We start from the raw sequence: 25,793 nt of genomic DNA, 5'->3' as shown, positions 1-25,793 counted from the left end.
CGCTGACAGACTACAGATGTAAACTTTAGAGGAAATAAAATAAGGATAAAGGAACATTATGTGCACGTATGTGTATGTACCGCCATTTTCTAGTGGTCAGCCTGATCAGCTGAATACTCAAGCTGTAAGGTGTTCATTGTGTTCATCAGAGAAACAACCTGGGGGAACAAACTGTCTCTGTGGCGGTTGGGTTTCGGAACTAGCGCTCTGTAGCACCGACCTGAAGATAAAAGTTAACAGTTTGTGTCCGGGATGTGCGGAGTCTGTGGAGATGTTAGCTGCCCTTTTCCTGAGCCTAGACCTGCACAAGTCCTGGATGGAGGGAAGGTCAGCCCTGATGTTTCTCATTGCAGACCTGATTGTTCGTTGCAGTCTGGACCTCTCCTGTTTTGTGGATGAGCCAAACCAAAGTGATGGACGAACACAGGAAAGTAAGACATTTCACAGCTTCTCTTGCGTAACAGTTGTAATTTTCATAAATTGAGATATAGTTACAGCTGCAGTTAATGCTTCTACGAGTGGACACAATACAGTAAAAAAGTACAATATCCCAGATACAAGCAGCTGAAATAAGTTCCCTCCGCGAGGTGGCCTTGGGGGGGGTCTCAGAGAAGAGCATCAGACTAACGGATGGATGGAATACTTAGGATCCAATTAATGTGTGATAGATATATGTATATGTGTATGTATATATACATTTAGCACTGGTCTCCACTTGATGATACCTTGTAGAAGTACTTTGTTTTCATGACTATAGTGACATGAGATGTTCCTGTCTTAGGCAGACTTCTAAAAACTGGCAATGCATCCCTGAATCCCAGTGTCAATTTAAAATAATAACTGAAAAAGGAGGTATGAATCAAGGAAGCCTTAGAAATGAAAGAGTGAAATGAGGGAGAGAGGAGGCGCTGAATTAATTAGCCAAGGCTAATAAAAAGAATTATTATGAGCAGGAAAATAACATGCATCCCTCCCTTTATCTCTTCCTGCTGCTGTGCCTCTGATCTCCACCTACTACACACAAACACACACACACACACACACACACACACACACACACACACACACACACACAAACGTAATTGAGATCCATCTGCATTTCCTTTTTCTTCCTTTATATTTTTTGTGAAAGATGTTTGACAGGCTGCATCAATGCAAATATGAAGTGGGGTTGAGAGAGGGAGCGACAGAACGGGTGAGACTTGAGAAAAGAGACGCAGCGCAATGAATGAATAGGAGAGAGAAAAATGAGCTGTATGCACAGAGAGCAGGACAGAGAGATGAAGAGAGCAGGTGTTCTCTTTATCCAGCTGCCACTTTACTGATCCTCTCTATGAAAGACCCAAACACTGAGGAGAAATGAAAAAGGAGGATATGCATCAACAAACCACTCTCTTTGCACCAATGCATTTCACTCTCTCATTACTATCCTAATCAATGTATTTACCTTTTTACGGCCTTCTAATCTCACAGATGTAAAGCTAAAGTTTGCATAGAACCAAACTTTAATTAAAGAAAACATCCAAGAATTAAAAAAAAAAAGAAATAGAATTCATTGCATAAATGAGTGAATAAATTAACAGTTGCATACCATTAAAATATAAATGGTTTATTTTGAGAATTTAAGCATTAAAATTTCCCTAACTGAAAAACAAATCAAGCACAAATGTAAGCAATACAGTTAAAAATTAGAACAAACAAAGAGAAGGAAATTACTAGATCCAGGTGTAATGCCTGGTTCCCACGGCAAAATAATTATGCAGATTTTCGACCCGATTCTCATGATGGCTCTTTAGATAATCGTGTGAGGTGTGTGTAGTGTGTTAAGAGCAATCTAGTCTGCTCAGAAGGACGTTGGGATCGCTCCGATCTCAAATCGGGGATATTCAACATGTTGGATTGTCTTGGCCCGATATGCAAGCATTAAGGGTGTTCCCCGACGACCAACAAGCACACAGCCTGTTGAATGGGACGTGCAGCCAATCAGAAAGCGAGGTGATGGAAACATGGAGGGGAATCCAAAATGGAGGAAAGTCAATGAAATATCAGAAGAGAGAACAATCTTAACACAGTGTGTAACGATGTTTCCCGAGGAGAAAAACCCAACAACTCACCTCCATATCATAGTGCAGCAAGTAGAGCCTCTGGGCGCGCTGTGTCCACTCCTTTTCTTTTTGTAACATTTTTTCTCTGTTAGAATTAGTCCACAAACTATCGGCATAGCTTCTTCATCGTCGGCCATGTTTATTTACTCTGAACTCTACCGTCTGACATCTGTATGTTCTTGAGTGGTGTGTTGCACTTGCGGTGTGGCTGTAGACCACACACTGTAGGACCAAACCTGTTCTATCTATGATTTTCTTTCGCCATGAGTGAGGTCTCTCAGGTGAACCAGGTATAAGCAGGACCACAATGCAGACCTTTTTTGCTATTGATGGCTGAGTTTACTAAAGAACAAATCACCAAAGATGTATAGCTGCTCTTAAACCACAAAAAGCTTTTTAAATGTATTTTGTTTTGTGCCACCAGTGGAACCTACGTATTTACCTGTTCACCTCCTGGTTTCTGAAGCACCATCAACACAGTGCCTTACTCATAAAGAAATATAGTGGAAACTCCACTATATAGTAAATCTGTTTCACCGTATGAAAAAGGACGTTTTGATTTACGCGTAATGACTTCTTTGCGGTGCATGTGGTGTGGTTAAAATAATGATGAGCATGTGGTGTGGTTAAAATAATGATGAGCCATTACTGTGCGTTCGAAGGTGCAGAAATACTCGCGTGCAAACACAAAGCGGACCACGGTGTGTGCAGAAACACAACGCTCACAGCTCATATGCAGTCATGGTAAAAGACACACATTCATTTAACTCCTGCTTTGCTGTTCTAGTATTTATGATCGCATTTCTTCCTTCATTTTGGACTTTTCTTTTTGCAATTTCAAGGATCGTTTCCCTGGTCACCACAAAAACCATTACATCACTTCTACATTACTCACAGCTGGGATAGTTCTTATGTGATTAGACTATGTGTGCATGAAAGGATATGTGCAAAAAGAAAAGTTAGAGGGAAAATGACACAAATGGGAGTTGGTGACCACTTTTGTAATAACCTTTGTATTTGCTACACTACATTGTTCAGTACTAGAGCTGGTAATGGAACAAGAAGGTTTCTATTTAGTTAGCTTAGCTATTGATTTGGCTGTCATTTGTCTACTGAGGTAACAAGTAAGTTGATAATGGCACAGCAGAAACCTAAGGCAAAGAATGCTGCAAACAACTTTCATAAAGAGTGCCCTTATGTTTATGTCTGCTTCTTTGAGCATGAGGTGATGTTTAGAAAGACTAAAGTGGCTCTGTTAGGTCAGCTCATGTTGATATTCGAATCTTTTTTATAATGTTTGTTCAACTATTTATTAAATTGTATATTATCATGGCATGCCTGTAATTATTGGTAATTTCTAAAACACTAAGTAATAAAATATTCATCTTTCGAGCTCAGTGATGTCAGACGAAAAGTCAACAGCAAGCATTAGCATGAACTAATCTATTAACAGCAGCCTTCCACTTCCCAGGACTGCTGCTAATAAATATAGCAGCTTAAATCATAAAGAAATTAGACCAAAGAAAACTGTATTCTTTGTTGAAGATCTTAATAAAATCTTGTTAGTAGTTCTGTTATTAAGTGAGAAATAAATATATTTTTCAGGTTAGTGTTTTGTATTTTAACAATGTTGCTTTACAGTAGTTTAAAATTATGTCGTGATAGTATTTCAGTACAGTGTACTGCTATAAATAGTGTCTTATTTGTTGTTGTATTAAAGATTTCACATAATTTCAGATTAATTGCTACCATGACAATATTTCCTTTAACAAGGACACATATTCTCTCTGTGAGAACAATCCATAGCTAACCTATGGACGCACATAGATATGTTTTTGTGTACACAACAGCTCTCTAGTGAATAACTATTTTCCGTTTTTGACTGTTGATGGCCACAGGTGCTCTGTTTATATTTTAAGTTCAATCGTTTAATTTCATTGTTTATATTTAGTAACTGGAACCACATTCAGTGATTTTGTCACAGGAGAGAAAGTTAGGTGCATTTATCTGGTTGATGTGGATTCTCTGTACAGCTTGTTCAAAATGAATATGAATTAAAATGAATAAAAATAAATGCTATTGAATGTTTAATTATTATCATATAAAAAAAAAAAAGGGTAAAAATAGATTATGACAGGATTTTTTTTATCCTGTCAGTCAAAATTACGGACAAAGAAAAAGTCTGGCGCAACCTCTGCTAGACACTTTCCTGAATGCACACTTTCCTATTTACTGTAGGAGTTCTTAGCTAATTAACAGTTATATTTTTAGGAGAGCTGAGGTTTTATTCAGTAAACTGCAAAACCCTCCACAAAGAGTTGAAATTATACATATGACCTTAAATATTACAAGCATTCACCTTGTCTTGAGCTAGGTTGAGCTTAAGGTTCTAGATCGTTTTTTTTAACTTGGCCATAGGTTATTAACCTTTTTGTTAATGAAAAAGACAAATTGAAACTGGCAGTTGGTCTTTTAATGCTTAAAAAAAGTTTGTTCGATGAATCTCACTGGACTGAACAATAGTCAAAACTATGGGAAGATTCAAGGTCCTCTGTGAAGACCCAAGGACACTTGTAGATTAACAATTTGGACAACTTGGAAAAGTTCATCCATCCATCAATCCACTGTCTTCCGGTTATCCGGGGTCGGGTCACGGGAGCAGCAGCCTAAGCAGAGAGACCCAGACTTCCCTTTCCCCAGCCAATAGGGCCAGCTTGTCAGGGGGAATCCCAAGGCGTTCCCAGGCCATGCGAGTAACATAGTCCCTCCAGCCTGTCCTGGGTGAGGGTTGGACTCCGCAAAGGTTGCCCTTTGTTACAGTTTCTGTTCATAACCTTTATGGACAGAATTTGTAGGCGCAGCCAAGATGTTGAGGGGATCCGTTTTGGTGGCTGTAGGATTGCGTCTCTTTTCGTAGACGATGTGCTCCTATTGGCTTAATCAGCTCGTGATCTACGGCTCTCACTGGAGCAGTTTGCAGCCGAGGGTGAAGTGGCCTCCAAGTCCGAGGCCATGGTCTTGAGCTGGAAGAGGGTAGAGTGCCTTCTCCGGGTCGGGGGGTGGGGAGGCCCTGCCTCAAGTGGAGGAGTTCAAGTATCTTGGGGTCTTGTTCACTTGGAAGAGTCTTTTGAATCTATTTCTAAAGAACTACATTACCTCAAACATTTATACGTATAATAGGTTATGTCAATGTGTCACCACTACCAAGATCTGGAACAAGATCCCAAACATATCTCATCACCAGAAGAGGAAATGGGTTATGATGTTCCTCAACAAACCAGGAACCATCAGGACACAAGTCTACTGTGAAAGGTTTTATTGACACACAAGACAGAAATGTAGGTTTTTGGCCAAAATAGCAATAAATGTTTAAAGAAATCTAGTCAAAGCTTTCAAAGAACAATGTGCTAACTGCCAAGCATGGAGGTGGGAGCATCATCATGGATTTTGCATTGTGAATGGTTGTTTGAAAGTATACCAATTATTGCCTAAGTTGGTTCCAAGACTAACTTAACTTCAATTCCAGATTCCTCAAGATAATCCTTGGTTCTCAAACATAAATAACATTGCATGGTAATGTTGCATCACTCTTTTGGTCATGGTTTTCAACCATCTTTGATCAACTTATTTATATTGTACATATCCCATTAGTCTTCCTTATTCTTTCATTTTATTTGGTAGTTGGATTGTTCTAGGGTAGTAAAGAGTTTGTTGACTGAAATATGTTTGACTTTTAGTTGAATTATTTTTGTTAATAAATTCTTGAATTTTAAGAAATTGTATGAATTCATTATGTGTGTGTACAGAGTTTGCTGTTCAATAATGCCACAGATGGCTCATCCCTTTCAATTTTGTCCTAATACCAGACCAAAATATTATTTAATAAAATATTAAAGCATTCATTTCACAACATGCCAGAAGCTTTTTGATGGCTACAAAATTGCTTAGTCAAGCTGTGACTTGCTAAGGAACATTTAACTAAGCATTTGTAGGGTTTTTTATAAGAATTTATGTTTAATTTTGTCCTTTTTTAAGAAGAAAATCCACAATAAATACAGACTTATTTGCCAAATTCTTGTTTTCTTAATTCAACCCTAAAAAAGTATGGTTCAAATAAAAACCCAAAATTAAAATGTTTCATGTCCATTTGAAGTGAATAGTGAACAGAAACCTCTGACCAAAACATTTATCTAAAAACACTTAAAGAATCCTTAATAAAATACATAGCATAAAGAATTGTTAAGTTTAGTCTCTATATTTAAGCTGAGGGTTTGAAAAGAAGATATGTAAAGCTTTAAAAGTTTGCTGTAATGTAACGGGTTCTTGTATTGGCACCAGTGTTTTTGAGAATAGCTGTAGGCCAATTAAGTATGGAAATCACTTACTCCACAAAGGCCACATTACCATGCAAAATCAAAGCTCTGCAGGTAAATGCTTGCTGTGTGGTAGAAGGACCACTTAAATCTGTCCTCGAAGATAACATGGGAGTATTTGAGACTTGTTTCCAACACAAGGCTCATGCAAACATCACAGCTTCTCTCTGGTTATTGTTAAATGGATTTTCTATAGTAAGCTTCTGTTTCGTAGCGTATAGTAACTGCATGACTTCCCCCCCATGTTTAAATGTAGGATCCTGCCCCAAAGAGCCTTATGCCCCACATGAATATGGACAAAAAAAGTCCATCAGAGACATGGGGCATCCTGCAACCCAGAACTTAATTAAGCAGCATTCATTAGTGTGTGCGTTTAAAAATAGCAGATGCAAATGTGTTTGTAGCTGTTTATCTTTCAGACCATGTGTTTATGGCAGTCTAAGCATTTTCGTGTGCCTTTCATGTGTGTGTGTGAGACCCTGACCCTGTTTTGGCAGTCTTTTGTAGTTAGCTAATGATGGAGCTTTTTAACAGTAAATATATCTGCGAGGGCCTTGATCTGGATTGGAAAACATCTTTAATGAAGAGAAAGTGGGACAGAGACAAACTCAAAAAAACCAATGAACATGAATGTAGACAAATATGCACAAACACAACCTTCTCATTGGGCAGAAACACTCATTTCAGACAAACAAATGTAATGCTTTGGCAGTTTCTCTGGATGAATTACCCGCAAAACAAATGAAAAATAAAAAGGAATGGAACAGATGAGGACCAGAAAAAAAAAGGGATAGAAATCAGCTAAAACTCCTATGACAGTAATCAGTTTGATCTTTTGTCTTCTAGGCTTTTAATCAGAATGCTTTTCTTTTTTTTCCCCAGATGAAAGTTGAAATGTTTGATTTCCATTCATCAGTGATGCAACAAAAAGAAAGGCACTGACCTGCCACTGAAGGTGTGTTTGCCTTGAGCTCGTTCCATCCCTGTAGACCCCTCCACATCAGGACTGGCTACCTGCAGAGCACACACACACACACACACACACACACACACACACAGAACATCTGTCCTATCAGTCAGGCAGTGATGGGGAATTTTTAACACTTAACAACAGGAGGGAATCAAAAGGAGAGATAATGCTTATATTAAGAATTACCAATAGCAACTTAAAAATCAAAGAAGCTCCAATGTTTTGATTTTAACCTTAATGAACTTAATTAAAAAATTCTGAACTCAACAATTTAATTTTTACAATTACAAAATGACTGGAACACAAAAGGGGGAACGAAGAATAAATATTTGAAGTGAGGAGAGAAGAAGATGCTAATTTGATCAATAGATGAAGCACCATTTAACTTTTGAAGGCAAACAGACGGTTTTGATAAGCAGTAATAAATAAGAGTATTAGTGGGCATGGCAACCAAATGAAAAAGGAAGAAAGGTATTATTTTTCTTCGACATAGAATTATTTACTGCAACCAAACAAAGCCATTTTGAAGCAAATCAACATATGAAACATTTATTTCTTTCATTTACCAAATTTTTTATACAGTGCCCTCTGAATAAATTAGAACATCACTGAAATATAACTTTAAAATGTTATATTTAATTCAAAAAGAAATTAATTATATTATTTGATGGCTTACAACTGAATAGGAACCCAAGATTCAGTTTGTCAGACATTTGAACACTACATAAGAACAATTATACATTATTTTGACCAAAGATATGTTCTATTATACTCTATCCGATAATTAGGAAGACTGCTGACTTGACACTTGTCCATTAGACAGTCATTGACACCCTCCACAAGATTATAAGCCACAGAGGATAATTGCTAAAGAAGCTGGCTGTTTAGAGAGTTCTGTATCCAAGCAAATAAATGGAAAGTTGAGTGGAAGGAAAATGTGTGGTAGAAAAAGGTGCCCAAGCAGCAAAGATAGCTGTTGCATTGAGGAGACTGTGAAGCAAAGTCCATTTAAGAATTTGGGAGAGATTTAAGAGACATGGAGAGGGCCTAGAGTCAGTGCAGTAAGAGCCACCACACACAGATGTATCCAGGACAGGAGCTACAACTGTCACATTCCTTGTGTGAAGCTACTACCGAACGAGAGATAATGTTGGAAGTTTCTTACATGGGAAAAGGAGAAAAAGGACTGGACTGTGTTCAGAGGTCCGAAGCTTTCTTTTCAGACCAAATTACATATAGCATTTAATTTAGAAATCAAGGACCTAGAATCTGGTGGAGGAATGTAGAGGCCCATAATACTTGAGGAGCCATGTCATCTGCTGGTATTGGTCCAGTTTGATCAAGTCCAATGTAAACACAGCCATCTAGCAAGACATTTTAGAGCATGTCGGGTGTCCCACTGCTGACAAGCGTTTTGGTGATTCTGATTTCATTTCCTAGCAGGACTTGGCATCTGCTGGAAAATGCCAAAGATTCAGACATGTGGTTTAATGACAATTAAATTTCGTTATGCTTGATGGGCCAGATTGATAGGCCTGATCTAAACACTATGAAGCATGGTTGTCCAAACTGTGGCCCGGGGACCTTTTTCAGCCCTTGTAATATTTACAGGTCCTTCTCAAAATATTAGCATATTGTGATAAAGTTCATTATTTTCCATAATGTCATGATGAAAATTTAACTTTCATATATTTTAGATTCATTGCACACTAACTGAAATATTTCAGGTCTTTTATTGTCTTAATACGGATGATTTTGGCATACAGCTCATGAAAACCCAAAATTCCTATCTCACAAAATTAGCATATTTCATCCGACCAATAAAAGAAAAGTGTTTTTAATACAAAAAATGTCAACCTTCAAATAATCATGTACAGTTATGCACTCAATACTTGGTCGGGAATCCTTTTGCAGAAATGACTGCTTCAATGCGGCGTGGCATGGAGGCAATCAGCCTGTGGCACTGCTGAGGTCTTATGGAGGCCCAGGATACTTCGATAGCGGCCTTTAGCTCATCCAGAGTGTTGGGTCTTGAGTCTCTCAACGTTCTCTTCACAATATCCCACAGATTCTCTATGGGGTTCAGGTCAGGAGAGTTGGCAGGCCAATTGAGCACAGTGATACCATGGTCAGTAAACCATTTACCAGTGGTTTTGGCACTGTGAGCAGGTGCCAGGTCGTGCTGAAAAATGAAATCTTCATCTCCATAAAGCTTTTCAGCAGATGGAAGCATGAAGTGCTCCAAAATCTCCTGATAGCTAGCTGCATTGACCCTGCCCTTGATAAAACACAGTGGACCAACACCAGCAGCTGACACGGCACCCCAGACCATCACTGACTGTGGGTACTTGACACTGGACTTCTGGCATTTTGGCATTTCCTTCTCCCCAGTCTTCCTCCAGACTCTGGCACCTTGATTTCCGAATGACATGCAGAATTTGCTTTCATCCGAAAAAAGTACTTTGGACCACTGAGCAACAGTCCAGTGCTGCTTCTCTGTAGCCCAGGTCAGGCGCTTCTGCCGCTGTTTCTGGTTCAAAAGTGGCTTAACCTGGGGAATGCGGCACCTGTAGCCCATTTCCTGCACACGCCTGTACACGGTGGCTCTGGATGTTTCTACTCCAGACTCAGTCCACTGCTTCCGCAGGTCCCCCAAGGTCTGGAATCGGCCCTTCTCCACAATCTTCCTCAGGGTCCGGTCACCTCTTCTCGTTGTGCAGCGTTTTCTGCCACACTTTTTCCTTCCCACAGACTTCCCACAGAGGTGCCTTGATACAGCACTCTGGGAACAGCCTATTCGTTCAGAAATTTATTTCTGTGTCTTACCTTCTTGCTTGAGGGTGTCAATAGTGGCCTTCTGGACAGCAGTCAAGTCCGCAGTCTTACCCATGATTGGGGTTTTGAGTGATGAACCAGGCTGGGAGTTTTAAAGGCCTCACGAATCTTTTGCAGGTGTTTAGAGTTAACTTGTTGATTCAGATGATTAGGTTCATAGCTCGTTTAGAGACCCTTTTAATGATATGATCATTTTGTGAGATAGGAATTTTGGGTTTTCATGAGCTGTATGCCAAAATCATCCATATTAAGACAATAAAAGACCTGAAATATTTCAGTTAGTGTGCAATGAATCTAAAATATATGAATGTTAAATTTTTCTCATGACATTATGGAAAATAATGAACTTTATCACAATATGCTAATATTTTGAGAAGGACCTGTATGTGTGTGCCCCAACTGAAGTTCAGGAATGATACAAATATGGCAGTAAGCAAATAAAGTCGATTCAAATGGAAACCTTCTATAGTTTTTTAGGGTGAGCACTATAATGACTAATTTATATCTTCCTTAATGGAAATGTTACAGTATTTTACAACACAAGGTATTTTTAGCCATGTTTTTTATCTTATATTTTAATATTATAGTAATTAGGGCCACGAACATCCAACCTTTTACTCAAAAATAGATATGGGCACACCCATTCATTAAACCTGGCTAAATACAGCAAGTGATTGCGAAGAAAGTTCTTGTTTTTGTTGCTCGAATAAAATAAAAAAGATTCAACCCTAAAACTGGGGAAACTTTAACACATTTCTTTTTTTTCATTTTCTGACCTAGAATAATTTGTTCTTTTCTACTTTGAATCATTAAAATGTTGCATGTTTGATTTATCACTAAGCACAAACAAATAATGCCATGCTGCATTTATGCAGTAATCCAAGCGCACGGAGTGCTTATGTAACGTTCTAATTTTCAGACAAATATAAACTTTCTGCACGGTGGAGCAGCTGGTAGTACTGTTGCCTTGCAGCAGGAAGGTCCTGGGTTCGATTCCCGGCCGGGGGTCTTTCTGCATGGAGTTTGCATGTTCTCTCCGTGCATGCGTGGGTTCTCACCGGGTACTCCGGCTTCCTCCCACAGTCCAAAGACATGCCTGTTAGGTTAATCGGTTAATCTAAATTGCCCTTAGGTGTAAGAATGAGTGTGTGCATGGTTGTTTGTGTTTTGCCCTGCAATGGACTGGCGACCTGTCCAGGATGTACCCCGCCTCTCGCCCATAGATTGCTGGAGATAGGCACCAGCTCCCCCACGACCCACTATGGAATAAGCGGTAGAAAATGACTGACTGACATAAACTTTCTGTTTTCATTAGCTCTAAGTCAGAAACATCCAAATTAACAGAAACACATATATCACACTACGTACTGAATGTATTTATGAGTTTCGCTTTTTAAATCTAATTACTAAAATAAATAAAAAATTATCTGACATCCTAATGTATTAAAGTGCATCTGTATTATCTATAGTTCAATTTTAAAAAATAAAATAAAAAGATTGAATAATCTCCAAATTGTCTTCAGTAATGCAAAATTATGATTATATATTTGTGTTAAACAATATGAAATATACAGTATTAAATTTTGATATTATTGAAAAGTTAATTTATTTCAGTCACTCAATTCCTTAGATGAAACACATTATACAGATGAAATAAACACAGTTTCTAAAGCCTTTGTTTCTGTTAATTATGCTGATTTTCTGCTTACAATGAACTGATGAAAACAAGGCATATAAGATAAAATGTTACATCAGACCAATAAAAAAAAACATTTTCAATACAAAACGTGGGCAAAATGAAAAGTATGTTTCATATCTGCTTAAAGGTTATTTTTCAAAAGGTATTTTTAATCTGACAAATGCGCCTCATCATAACCCATATTCTAATTTACTGAATTACTGTATATTGATGTGAATATTACTGAGCAGTACTTAAAAGAAAATAGTATTTTTTATTTATTTTTATGTTATGAGTTGCAGATTTATACATAAGGAAATATAAAACCATAAGGGCCATCTTGAGTAGGCGTACACCCAGTCCACACATTTGTGTAAACATATGGTGGCGAACATACAGGTCAATAAGGTTCTGTGTTAGTAGACGGCTCTAATGGATTCAAAACATGACCTTCCACCTTTTACCCCCACCATCCTATCCACCCATATGACCGACTCTAACTGCTTCGGAAGGAGAGGGGCAGAGAAAAGAGAAACTTAAAGCTAAAGAATGAAACAGCAAGGCAGACCGAATGGAGAATCAAATACACAGCGGATGGTGTAAAGAGACGTAAGAGGGCAGGATGAAGCCTAACAGAGAAACACCAACCGCCAATACATATGTTAAAGCTTTGGAAATTAATTGGTATGGTCTGGCTGTTAATGCTCATTTGAGCTTAATTAGTAAGAAGATGACAGGTGACATTAATTATCCTAACCTCACTGTCATGACAGTCACTCAAACATTAATTGCAGAGCTACTGGTGCTTAATTGTATGTCTCATTTAATGAATGAATGCAGAAATAGTTTCTCCGCATCATTCTCTCTATGAAAAAACAACATATTAATTACAAAGGCCAGCAATGTCTGTAACTTATCAAAGGGCAATTTAATGCGAGTAAATGAATCTGAACAAACAAATGTGTCTCATTATTCCTGTAAACATTTGAGTGGTTTCATAAAACCCTTTGACCAATTACAGTTATTGAACTGATTGTAGAAAAAGCAGCAACAAATGTTGCATCCTGTACAAATGATTAATTTAGAGATGATACATCTGTTATTTTTTTTAATAGAAGACATGAACAATATGATTACATGTTCTAGCAAATTGCACTCCAAGGCCAAAGAGTGCAATGTTCATGGATGTTGTAAAACACCCAATAGCTCAGGCCCTGCATGTCTCGGCTAGCAAGGTAAAATTGGAAATGTCATGTAAGTAAAATTAGAAAAACATGAGCTTGGCTTGTTCAGAGGCTAAAGTTAAGTTTTTGCTCTGTGAAAAGGAATATGGCAGCAGGTCTGTAAAGGTTTAGAAAGTTGCAAGACTTCAGAGACCATGTCCTTTAAAAATATACCTCATAAATACTGTGACATTTAAAATATGTTGACTACATTAATGTTGAATATATGATACTGTAAGATATATCAGTACGATATTGAGAACTGAGATTATTTTCTCCCTTATAGATTTTTTACGTTTTTGCTTTTTCCGACAGATACAAAAGGCAGCTCTGAACTCATTATTTTTTTTTATTAAGTTAAAGAAGATATCCAAACCAACCTTGCCTGATGTGAAAAAAGTAATTACCCGTGTTAAATAATGACTTGTCTGTGATTAAGCACATTTTTGGAAAGCTGAGATAAATTTCCCACACAGCCCTGATTACTTCTACAGACCAATAGATTCAAGAACTTAATTAAATAGTACCTGTCTGACAACACGAAGTAGTTCAAAAGATCTCAAAAAGCCAACAAAAGGATGTCTAATGCTCACATGGCACCGTCAAGAAACAACAACCTAAACATTGAGCTGAATAGAGGGTAGGGCCAGTGAGTCACATGTCCTTGTTGCCACATTAGTGACTCAAATGGCCCCATTAGAGTGATTGTTCCAACTATTATTTATAAGCCTGTTACTTTTAACCATGATCAGATCTGCGGAAGCCATTTGGGTCCCATCCGCACAGAGCCGGGTTAGAGAGAATCCGCAGTATTTCTTGCTTGGATAGGGGATCCCGTCCACATAAAGCGGCTGTGAAACCAACTACATTTGAAACCTGCTCCCAGAGTGGGAAAGTTTGAAGTCACCGCCCATGGTGGCTAGGTGTGGAGAGCCCTAATCACTTAACTGGCTACAAGCTGGCTGGTTTGCCTCGCCTCTCCCTTGACACGCATGCGCTAGCCAGCCACCAACAACAATGGCAGAGTTCTGGTTGCATTTCGGCAGCTATTCAATTAATTGTTTGTTTTACACCGACATCTGTTGCTCCTGTACAGGGACCATGAGCACAAACCACAGATTGAAAACTATGTCTGCTACAGGTGTTTATTTCCTTGTCGCAGAACAACCAGAAGGGCCACCAGGAAAAGGTACTTTTCCTGCTCTTCTCCTTACAACACCTTACCTCTGTGGCAGTGTTAGAGTCCCACTCACAGGCCTGGCATATGTACTACAACACCTATTGCTGCTCCTCCGGGTTTAGGTGATTTCATCTTTACGGTCAAACTATTCTGTGCGGATACCATCTTCGGCTCCACGTAGACAGGGCCATGGATGAAAGGCGAAACATGTTCAAGAAACAAGAGAAGAGGTTCAGTGGCCCTCTACTTAAGCAATTAGGATTATCATGTCATGGATGGCTGAGAATCTACACTTCCAAACATAAATCTAATGGAGATGCAGTGGCCTGACCTGGAACAGGTCATGAATTGAAGGCCATTTTTGAATGTACTCAGGTTATCTTAGTTTCTTTAAACTACTAGGGGACAACTACTTTTTCACAGAACTGTAAATGAACTGAAGCAATGTTGTAAAAGAGACCCCCACAATTTAAGAGACAAAGTCATACAAAAAAACAACTAATTCAAGTTTTGCTGCTAAAGGTGGTTATATAAGTTATTTTATCATAGAATGTACCATGAAAGTATTGACAGACATGGAACCCTTCTTCCTGATAACGGTGACAGGAATGAGCATCAGAGTAAATCGTGGTTTTTATTAATTGCAATTTATGTCAAAATTCACCACTTGGTAGAAAACATATAGAAAATAATTATTAAAGTACCTAAGAGTTTCAGAAAGCAAAATAAAATCATACTGAATAACAAAGATTTATTAAATATAGAGTGGGCAAAAGCAATGAAAAAATTAATACATTAGTCTGTCGACATTTGACAGCTTAATCAATAAGTGTGAGCATTAGTGGCCCTCCAAAAACTGGAGGACAGAAAATCAGGATTTCCATTTTAACTCAATGATTAATAATCCTGCGTTAAGTAACTACTGCTCGTGTATAATAAATGGGCTGCAAGCATTTATTATTCTTGGTCCAATTTAATAATTGCTCAAAGTGAATAAAAAGACTAAACTATTAGTAATATTTCTAATTACTAAATGACCAATCAGCCAAAGTGTTCCTTGAAAATGCTCCAAGACTAAGTATAATAAATGTTGGGATGCATGCTTTGCATTTGTCCAATACTGACTGGATATATAGTTTATATGTGCATGATGATCTATATTGCACACTGAAGATTTGCAACTCAGAAAATATGCTTGAAAAAAGGCTATTATTTACAACATCTTACACATGACTTATGAAACAGGAAGTAGTACCAAACATTTGGGCTGCAACATCTGTGATATCATACTGAAATGTCATGTAATTTATGACATTTTATGATGATTTTTATAAAATAGCCCCCTTTGCTTTTATTACTGCTTTGCTCTCCTGGCATTCTCTCCATGAGCTTTATGAGGTGGTCACCTGAAATGGTTTTCCAAAGAGCTTTAAAAGAACTTCCCAGAGGTTCATTGAGAGACGGCCAGAGGTTAATATTTCAGTCATTACAGCTAAGGGTGGCTACTTTAAGTAATATAAAATATAACATATTTAAAGTTATTTTACAATTTTGCGTTTGCTACTTAATTGCATATGTGTTCATTCACAGTTTTGATGCCTTCAGTGAGAATCGACATACATGTAAATAGTCATAAACACAAAGAAAACCTTTAAATGAGTAAGAGTGTCTAAAACTTTTGACCGGTAGGGTTTGTCCACATTTAATAATAGTAGTTAGCAACCACGATTTCAATATTGACCATAATAATTGTGAATATAATTTTTTTCTATAATCAAGAGACCTTAGTCTGTTTATCTTACTTCTTTACTTCTTCATATAATCTTAACTGTTTTATGTTTGCTAACCAATATCATCTAAATTAGCCACTTTGAAAACAGCTAGACAGAACTGAAAATGACACCATATTTTAACTCTCTTCTCCACTACTTGATATGAAGAGGTAATTATATGAGAAAATGACTAAACTGGTTGCACCATGAGTGGCAAACAAAAAGAAAGTCACAATATCAACTAAAATGTAGTTTTCCTCAAAGTCCTAGTTTGTAATTTGATCAACAAGGTTTCACTATGTCTTCCACACTGGAACTTCAGTAGAACGGAGTGGAGCTTTAAACTTGTAGAGGTACACTTGAGCGCCAAAGGGAAAAAAGGCTGCAAAGTGTTTGGTGCAAAAAAGCAAATGTAGACTAGACAAAACAATTTCAACAGCATCCCTGCAGGGCAACACACAAGCCAATTACATGCATTCGAAAGCACACTCAGACATAAATGCAGATGTAGCATGACAAGTGCGTGCTCTATTGCCTTATTAGTCCCAAACACTTCGTCTGACTATCACATTCTCAGCAACCTTGTGTATCTATTTGCGTTTGTAAAACAACATGATACAGGCAAAATATTTGACCCTACTGGATATATATGCAACAGTTTTTAAGAGAAGAGTTGAGACTGTAGGAGTAAATCTGTTGAAGATTAAAAACTAAGCAAAGGAAAGGCCAGGTGAGTAGGAGAAAAGACAGACAGAAAATTACTGCAAGAAGAGTACTTTCTTCCCTTCACCGCTCTCACCAAAAGGCCAAGTGACAATTTGAACAATTACCCCGGAGCCATTACCTCTGCTGGAACCTGACATGTTGGGAAGAGGAAGATGAGTGAGTGAGTGCACATATGTGGATGTGAATGTGTGAGAGTGGGACTGTGAAGGAAAAACAGAAAAAAAGAGTAAAAGCAAGACTGAAAACTTGTAGAACGAAAAAATAAGGTTTTTTTATTTATTTACTTACAACAGATGCTTCTACAGAGTCATTTACTGCATCGACACTTAAGTGGTAGCTGTTACAGCACAGTAGGTGTGAGAGTGAAAAGCAAAGACAGCACAAAGATTTGAGACACTGAAGGCCATCAAGCAGACAGAGAGATGCTGGCCAAAGAATAGTGACACAATTTTCTTTTTTAGTTATTTTTTTGTTTATTTTAGCCTTATTCCATAAAACGTCCCATCAACGATATTTAGGAAAATAATGACTTACTTTCACAAGATGATGCAGTTAGTCATTACTAACGTAATGACTGAAATTCGTGGCCTTCTTGAACTGCTCAGACCTCTCTGTAATACACCTTTAATAGTTTCTTAAAGCAGTTTCTAGGAAGTTTGGGAGTCCATCATTCATCCACAGGCTACTCGTTCCGCCTTACAGCTGTGATTGGGACAAGGGAGCATCTGGCATCCAAAGATTCTCATTGTCATAGTCCATTAAGAGTTTCGTACACTTGGTTAACATTTCTTGGTAGAATCTACTCATCTTGTCTTGCGAAATACACAAAACAGATTATTTATACACCCACTAAGACAGCATCCTCTCTAAGCTGCTTCTGGCCATTCATACGTTACATTTCAAGCAGGTTATATTCCATACAAAAAAAAAAAAATCAAGCTAGCATCACCAAATTAAATAGTCTAGAAGTGGAACATAGCAGGGTCGATACACAGGGTTACGCAGAAAATGATCTCCCATTCTGAAGGATAAAACACATCAGTGGGGAATGACGCCTCATCAGTTTCATTCGATTTCTTAGAATGACAAAAAAACCTGGCCTTGGATGAAGTCCAGTGATCTGATCTCCAACACAAGCCTCGCACTGACGTGTTTTAAAGCACTTCAGCATGAGCCTTCTAATATGTGTTAATGGCGAGAAATTATGTGCGTGACGCACCAATTTGCTCCGGTGCCGGAGTGTTTTTGCCTAAAATCCCCATTTAACTGGCCAGAAAGATCCTCTATAATCACTACACCATCAGGCTGGCTCACGTTTACATAAGCTGGCAGATCCTGGGCGGATCGCTTAGAGGCCGCAGTTTTACTTCAACCCCTCACGCTGTCTCTATCAGTTCAGAAAACAGAGACAGCAAAAAGACATCTTAATTTTGTAAAAAAGCCTGTCAATTAAGCACAATTCTTACTTTTTCTCTCACGCTTATTTCTAAAATTACTACACTTTTAGGTTGCAGATCTCAAATATAGTTGCACTGGGGAATAAAACGCTACGTACAAGATATAGGTCACCATTCATTTTCCTGTGTTAATTAAAAAATTATCAATTACTTTAAGCAACAACTTAGCACTTTTTCATGTAAGATACATAGCAAAAACTATTTTTAATTTATATATAAATATATTTTTAACTTTATAGTTGGCATGGATTGGGAGTTGGAAAATGTTCTTATTAAAGAAAAAGGCTGAAATACTCACACCTACAATAACACTTTAGCATGCGGTTTACATGTTGCACTTCTCAAACACTGTCAGTCACCCTGAGCAACAACACGTAGAAACACTGACCACCTCCAAGAACCGAACATATTCCCTGAACAAAAAAACCTTGCAAACATATCATTCTATGGGGAATACAGACTTATTAAGGAAGCATGTTTGTCCAGTACGGAGTCTCGAGGGGAGAAGGCTCATCACTCAACAGTCCAATCAAGCATTGAGTTAATATTAGCAGTGAACCTAAGGGATTATCTGTGTCCAACGGTGAATAGGGAATAGGAAACAGTAACACTATCAAGAGCAATCCAAACTACATCTCTAACCAACAACAACTGTGTGTTTGAGTTGTTTTATTCTACCAATGACGTGTAAATGTAAGGTAAATCAATACATTGTAATTACTGTGTACTGTATGCTATACTAATTAATATGCATAACACAAGGGTGCTAAAAGGAAAAGGAAAAATATGTTCTTGCTGCCCAAGCAGAGAACAAAAAAGGCATTTGGTTTAGGTTCTCTGTGCATCTAAAGAGGTACCTCATGTTACAAGATGCTGCTACAAGAGGTAATAATGTTTTGAGGGTAAAGAGGGCCATGTCATTTAGTCAAGAACACAAAGTGCACCCTATATAAATAAATTGAACTGAACTGAATCTTGTTTGTGTTCATTTTGTTTCATACTTAGACACCATAGCCTCACAAAGAACAACATCTTCTATCGCCCTAGCATCAGTAGTACAGGAGGAGCAGATGAAGCTAACAGAAAAGTGTGACCTTTGACCTCTGAGAAAGTCAGAGATGGCCTCAAAAGATAGAAGGGGGAAAACTCTTGAGAGTCATCCATCTTCATTAATGGAGCCTGATGTGGCAAAATGTGCCTGCAGAAGAAAAGACGGGAAACATTTGGCCTCTTCTCTTTAACCACGTATATTCTCACATGTTTGTACAAAAAGGCAAACTGCTGACCTGTGTCAGTATACCACTAGACGATTAAAATGCTGGAATATAAATTTCATGCTACATATGGCGCTAGTTTAGGTTTAATGTATTCTTGTTGTTTGGATCTATTTACTTTATTACAAACACGAGATAAATAACATCATTTGCACTTTAACTTATTTAGGGGGTATCAGAGTAAGGGGGCTGTATATAAATTCATGCTACAGTTTTAACAATGTTATTCATAAAATACATTAAAAACTATGCATTATTTTCCTTCATCTTCATAATTATGTAAAATCTTGTGTTAGACACTGAGGTTTGAGACTGTAATGTGACAGAAAGTAAAGCAACATTTTAAGGGATGTGACTTCTTTTAAAAGGAACTGTCTGTAAGAGAAAGCTTAATTATAGGTTCCAGCATGGTTGAAAGAGCTCTCATCTATGCCAGTGTTGTCTTAATACGTCTTTTACCAATTGTTTTGGCACATAACTTGTCTAAAATAGGACTTTTGTGAGTTGTTTCTACTTTTTCTTCTTTTAAACTGATCAAAATAAATACCTGGACAGATAGTATTCATCAAAACCATAATCATCAATCTCACAAAATAAAAAACAGAAAAGATGACAAAAGCAACTTTCCTCGGTCTAAAAAAGAGTGGTACAAACTTTGCAACTGAGAAGAGGAATACTTTTCAAGTGAAAGGGCAAGGGTCATTAAAATCAAAGTGTTTATTCCCTTGACAATCTTAATGTGCTTAGCATATTTAATGACAGTCTGCCTATTAGATTACAAAAGCACTGCAGAGAGTTCATAGTGACCGTGATAATATATCAAAGTAAATCAATATCTCAAAAAAAAGTCCAAATGACCTCAAGACAGAGAAAGATTATGAGAGGCTAGTTTTAAAACTCCTTCCCAAACTCTAACTGTTAAACTGTTGTCTTTTAAATAATTAAAATCGACTGAAAAACAGTCACCTACTGACTAAATCTCCCTTCCGATTTTTTTCTAAGGAGCTGCGAGGACAGCTGTGTACCATCATACACCAGGGTGAGTTACAACAACGACAAACCCTGGTTCACAGCTAAACTCAGAAGGTTAAGACTGGATAAGGAAGAGGCCTTCAGTAGTGGGGACAAAGACATATACAGAGAGGCAAAGTACAAGTTTGGCAAGGCAGTGAAAGAGGCCAAACGACTGTACTCTGAGAAGCTCCAAAACCAGTTCTCAGCCAACGACTCTGCGTCTGTCTGGAAAGGGCTCAAGCAAATCACCAACTACAAGCCGAAAGCCCCCCACTCCATCAACGACCGACGCCTCGCCAACGACCTGAACGAGTTCTACTGCCGCTTTGAAAGACAAAGGGACAGTCCTGCAACCATCTCCCACGACGCCCCCCAACAGCTGCAGCCACAATCCACCACCCCCATCTCTCCAACCTCAAGAGGGGCCTTGGCACCTCCAACCCCCACCCTGAAGTTCCCCCCCACCAGCCCCCTACCCACGCCGAGGACGGCTCTTTCCATCCAGGAGAGGGACGTAAACAAACTCTTCAGGAGACAGAACCCCCGGAAAGCTGCTGGTCCGGATTCTGTCTCACCAGCCAGCCTGAAGCACTGCGCTGATCAGCTGTTTTCAGTCTTCACAGACATTTTTAACACCTCACTGGAGACATGTCATGTGCCAGCCTGCTTCAAGTCCTCCACCATCGTCCCTGTTCCCAAGAAGCCAAGGACCACAGGGCTTAATGACTTCAGACCCGTCGCCCTGACCTCTGTGGTGATGAAGTCCTTTGAGCGCCTTGTGCTCTCACACCTAAAAGACATCACCGACCCCCTCCTGGACCCCCTGCAGTTTGCCTACAGAGCCAACAGGTCTGTAGATGATGCAGTCAACCTAGCCCTTCACTTCATCCTCCGGCACCTGGACTCCACAGGAACCTACGCCAGGATCCTGTTTGTGGATTTCAGCTCTGCCTTCAACACCATCGTCCCAGTTCTGCTACAGGAGAAGCTCTCCCAGCTGAGTGTGCCCGACTCCACCTGCAGGTGGATCACTGACTTCCTGTCTGACAGGAAGCAGCGTGTGAGGCTGGGGAAGCACGTCTCTGACTCCCTGACCATCAGCACCGGTTCCCCCCCAAGGCTGTGTTCTCTCTCCTCTGCTCTTCTCCCTGTACACCAACAGCTGCACCTCCAGTCACCAGTCTGTCAAGCTTCTGAAGTTTGCGGACGACACCACCCTGATCGGACTCATCTCTGATGGTGATGAGTCTGCGTACAGATGGGAGGTGGACCATCTGTTGGACTGGTGCAGCCATAACAACCTTGAGCTCAACGCTCTAAAGACAGTGGAGATGGTTGTGAACTTCAGGCAGAACCCAGCCCCACCTGCCCCCATCACCCTCTGTGACTCCACAATTGACACTGTGGAATCTTTCCGCTTCCTGGGAACCATCATCTCCCAGGATCTCAAGTGGGAGCCAAACATCAGCTCCCTCATCAAGAAAGCCCAGCAGAGGATGTTCTTCCTGCGGCAGCTGAAGAAATTCAACCTGCCCAAGACTATGATGGTGCACTTCTACACAGCCATCATTGAGTCCATCCTCACCTCCTCCATCACCATCTGGTACGCCACTGCTACAGCCAAGGATAAGGGCAGGCTGCAGCGTGTCATTCGGTCTGCTGAGAAGGTGATTGGCTGCAGTCTACTGTCGCTCCAGGAACTTTACACCTCCAGGACCCTGAAGCGGGCAGGGAAGATTCTGGCTGATCCCTCCCACCCCGGTCACAGACTCTTTGAGACTCTCCCCTCTGGCAGGAGGCTGCGGTCCATCCGGACCAAAACCTCACGCCACAAGAACAGTTTTTTCCCATCTGCCACCAGCCTGGTTAACAAAGCCCGGAAACCACCCTGACATTGTCCCTTTCCCCCACACCCCCCCCTTTTTTTGCTGACAGGACACTTGTAACTTGTAACTCTATGCGTTACATTAACGCTCAGCTTGGACTCCTGCTTTACTTGCACAATGATCACCTGCACTGTTGTATTGCTCTTGCATCTTATACTGCTCTATATTTACTCTCACTCACTTAAAACTGTGCACATATATTTATATTATATTGTAGATATGTTTATACTGTTTAATTTGTACTGTATTGCACCGACTACGCCAAAACAAATTCCTTGTATGTCCAAAAACGTACTTGGCAATAAAGCTTTTCTGATTCTGATTCTGATTCTGATATGATATCTGTTTACAGCAGCTGAGCGAACTATTGCTGATATTAACTTCACAAAACCTAACAAATGCAGTAAAGGTACACAATCATAGATGATCTCAGAAGAAAAATGGGCTGAGTAGATTAGTGCTTACTGGACGTGCTGAGGCTTTACTGGAGCTGTTGAAGTTGAAGCATTTAGTGTCTTGTTGCATCAAACAACGGTTTCCTGTACCCAACTTTATCGACAAATCACCCATTTTTGTGCATTCTTGTGTTAATTAGACTCTCCAACATGTTGATAGGGTTGCTAATTACCTTCGTGCATGTAAATAGTTTTCATGGTTGTGGATATTTTTTTTGTCTTTCAGTCTTACCATTACAGTGCCATCTTCATTGTAGGAGGGTTTAGTCTCTGTTGTTTGGGGGTTAAGGGCAGAGTCACTGCTGCTCCTTACCAGCAGGGGTGTGTCTGAAAAAATAAACGCAAATAGAGAAACAAACTTAAAATATGCAATATATGGAGGCTATTAGTAAAAAAAAAGTCACATTATCAAACCAAGAACATCATCAGACCATATATAAAAAAATAATTTAATCAGGTTTTAAAATAATACAAAATAAATTAGATTACGTATTTTCCGCACTATAAGGCGCACTTAAAAACCATTAATTTTCTCAAAAAATGACAGTGCACCTTGTAATCCGGAGCGCCTTATATATGGATCAATTGGTTAATTGGTTGATCCATACTGGTTGTACACGGCGCTCTGTCAAAATGTTTCAGTACGACTGGTAAACTACAAAGCCGCACCGCTTGCAGCATTACGGCTACCGTAGTCAGGGGTGTCGCCGAAGTAATAGCGGTAAACACCTGTACTGTGCTTACTCCTAGTCCAACACCACTTGTGTGTGTATAACGACCCCAAAATTGCACCTTTCAAGAGACACGCTTACAATGCTGAGTTCAAACTCAAGGCTGTCAGCTACGCAGTCGAACATGGGAATAGAGCAGCAGCGAGAGAATTCAACAGTTAACGCTACTATATTGTGAATGTACTAACGTTTGATTTAGTGCATCAAACTGTTTCTTTTACATGTTTACTGAATCAGGGAAAAGTTCCCTTTCACATTTTAACTAACGTTTGATTTCAACTTCAACTTCATAGACTCCAATGCATTCCTAACGGCTCTATTCAATAGAATTCTATGTAGAGGAGACCTTACCATGAGAGTGAATGGAGTTATCAGAACGCTGGTTTGTAGTGTATTAATAAAGTTTGACTGACTTATCTGACTGTTTTGTTGACATTCTCTTTAGCACAGCTCCATCTAGTGGATGCATAACGCAACCCCAGTCAAACGTTTGACTGCAGTAGCTTCTATTCTATGCGCCTTATAATCCGGTGCGCCCTATATATGAAAAAAGTTCTAAAATAGGCCATTCATTGAAGGTGCGCCTTATAGTGCGGAAAATACGGTAACAGCATATGATGTATTTTACTTCTTAATCACTTACTTGCAAAGGTGAGGCAGTGTGTAAATAACTTTGTACATCCAATTACTTAATAGGTTTTAAACATGTTTAAAGCCACTGAGTTTCAAAAAATATAAATGGGACTAATTTGATTAAATTTAATTTTGTATCAGATTAGGATTCAGTGTCTCCAAATACATAATCCTAAATCGCTTGGGCTGGTATCAGGGACAAAATAATTTCGATTGGAAAAACTTAAAACACAAAAAGAAATTTGGCCCAACTCATTTCTATCTTACGACCAAAAAAAACCACGCCAATCTGTCTTAAAAATAAGCAAACCAGAAGCTGCATTTATTGCCATTTATTTAGCGATATGACATTTACTATTTGAACCAAGACCTGTGTTCAGCTACAGCAGTTCGATCAACCCAACAGCCAGCTAAATTTGTATATGTATGTCCATATGCATAAGTAACATGCTAATCCCACAATCTCACACTGAATGTTCTGACAGCTGATTCTGCAGAGGTGACGATGTGCGGGAAGTGTGATAAGTTAATGTATCTCCTCACATCCCATCGGTGAACACACTGTTGTTCGTGCATCCAAATGGCCAATAAGTGGCTGATTTGTAGATTTGTGTGTGCAAGTAGGTAACAGATGATAATGGCTCTTTTCTTCACATCTCATCGGCCCTCTGCATAAAATCATCATTTACCAGAAACTGATAAATGGAACACACCGCGCTGCTGCTTGTGCCGCTGATGGGGCTTGGGGGAAGAGTGAAAATGAGAAGAAAGTCAACACTGCAGAAAGCTAAGCAAATAAATAAGATTTAATATGCTGTGGTTTTATTATGATTCGTGTGGTACACTCTGAAAATCCACCATCCTGACACATAGGGACCATCAATCTATACATATACATTAGGAACACTGTCATGTAGTCGCCTATAGCTCAATTGGGAATATAATGGCAAAGGTGGTAGTGTGGGTGGAGGGAACTGTATGTGGTTAAAGTACTCTGAAGACATACTAAATGATATTTGTAGGGTCATATATTGATTGTAACAAATGGACCCTTGATGCTCTTAAGAACTACTGGGGGATATGGATTACATCAACTGCCTAATCAATTCATCTCCTCAAAGAAAGACAGTTACAGGGAGATGGCTTGATGGACAAGATAAGAGGTAAAAATGTAAGACAGTACAAGAATAGAGTTTTTAGAAGACTAGTTATTTTTTTAACCACAATGGAAAAAACATGCACTTTACGATGGGAGATTCAGACCTAAAGATGTGGTAACACAGATAAAAATGCCAGGAAGGGTCTCTCCATAGCACACAGGAGTAAAGTAATCATGCAAATACTTGAGATGCAGCAGGAAATCAGTTGGTAACAGCAAATGGCTAATTTATAGTTTGACTGGCATGACTGGTTACCGGTCAGAAACTCAAAAATTTGATATTTTTGCAGTCAGAAATGTACATCATACAGGTCACACTAAG

The 25,793-nt window shown here is 39.1% G+C and overlaps 1 protein-coding gene across 7 annotated transcripts in view; it reads right to left on the bottom strand.

The window, feature by feature from the left end:
- LOC124871242 (partitioning defective 3 homolog B-like) overlaps positions 1-25,793 on the bottom strand; it is a 318,482-nt gene that overhangs the window by 228,503 nt on the left and 64,186 nt on the right. For all 7 annotated transcript variants that reach the window (XM_047370389.1, XM_047370392.1, XM_047370391.1 and 4 more), the window contains 2 exons: positions 23,181-23,275; positions 7,422-7,492 (listed from right to left, as the gene is read on the bottom strand). In XM_047370389.1, the coding sequence (XP_047226345.1) occupies positions 7,422-7,492; positions 23,181-23,275 (166 nt within the window). The remainder of the gene's footprint in view (positions 1-7,421; positions 7,493-23,180; positions 23,276-25,793) is intronic.

Source organism: Girardinichthys multiradiatus, chromosome 7 (assembly GCF_021462225.1).
Source record: "Girardinichthys multiradiatus isolate DD_20200921_A chromosome 7, DD_fGirMul_XY1, whole genome shotgun sequence".
Classification (NCBI taxonomy): domain Eukaryota; kingdom Metazoa; phylum Chordata; class Actinopteri; order Cyprinodontiformes; family Goodeidae; genus Girardinichthys; species Girardinichthys multiradiatus.
This window is presented reverse-complemented; position numbering and strand designations above follow the sequence as displayed.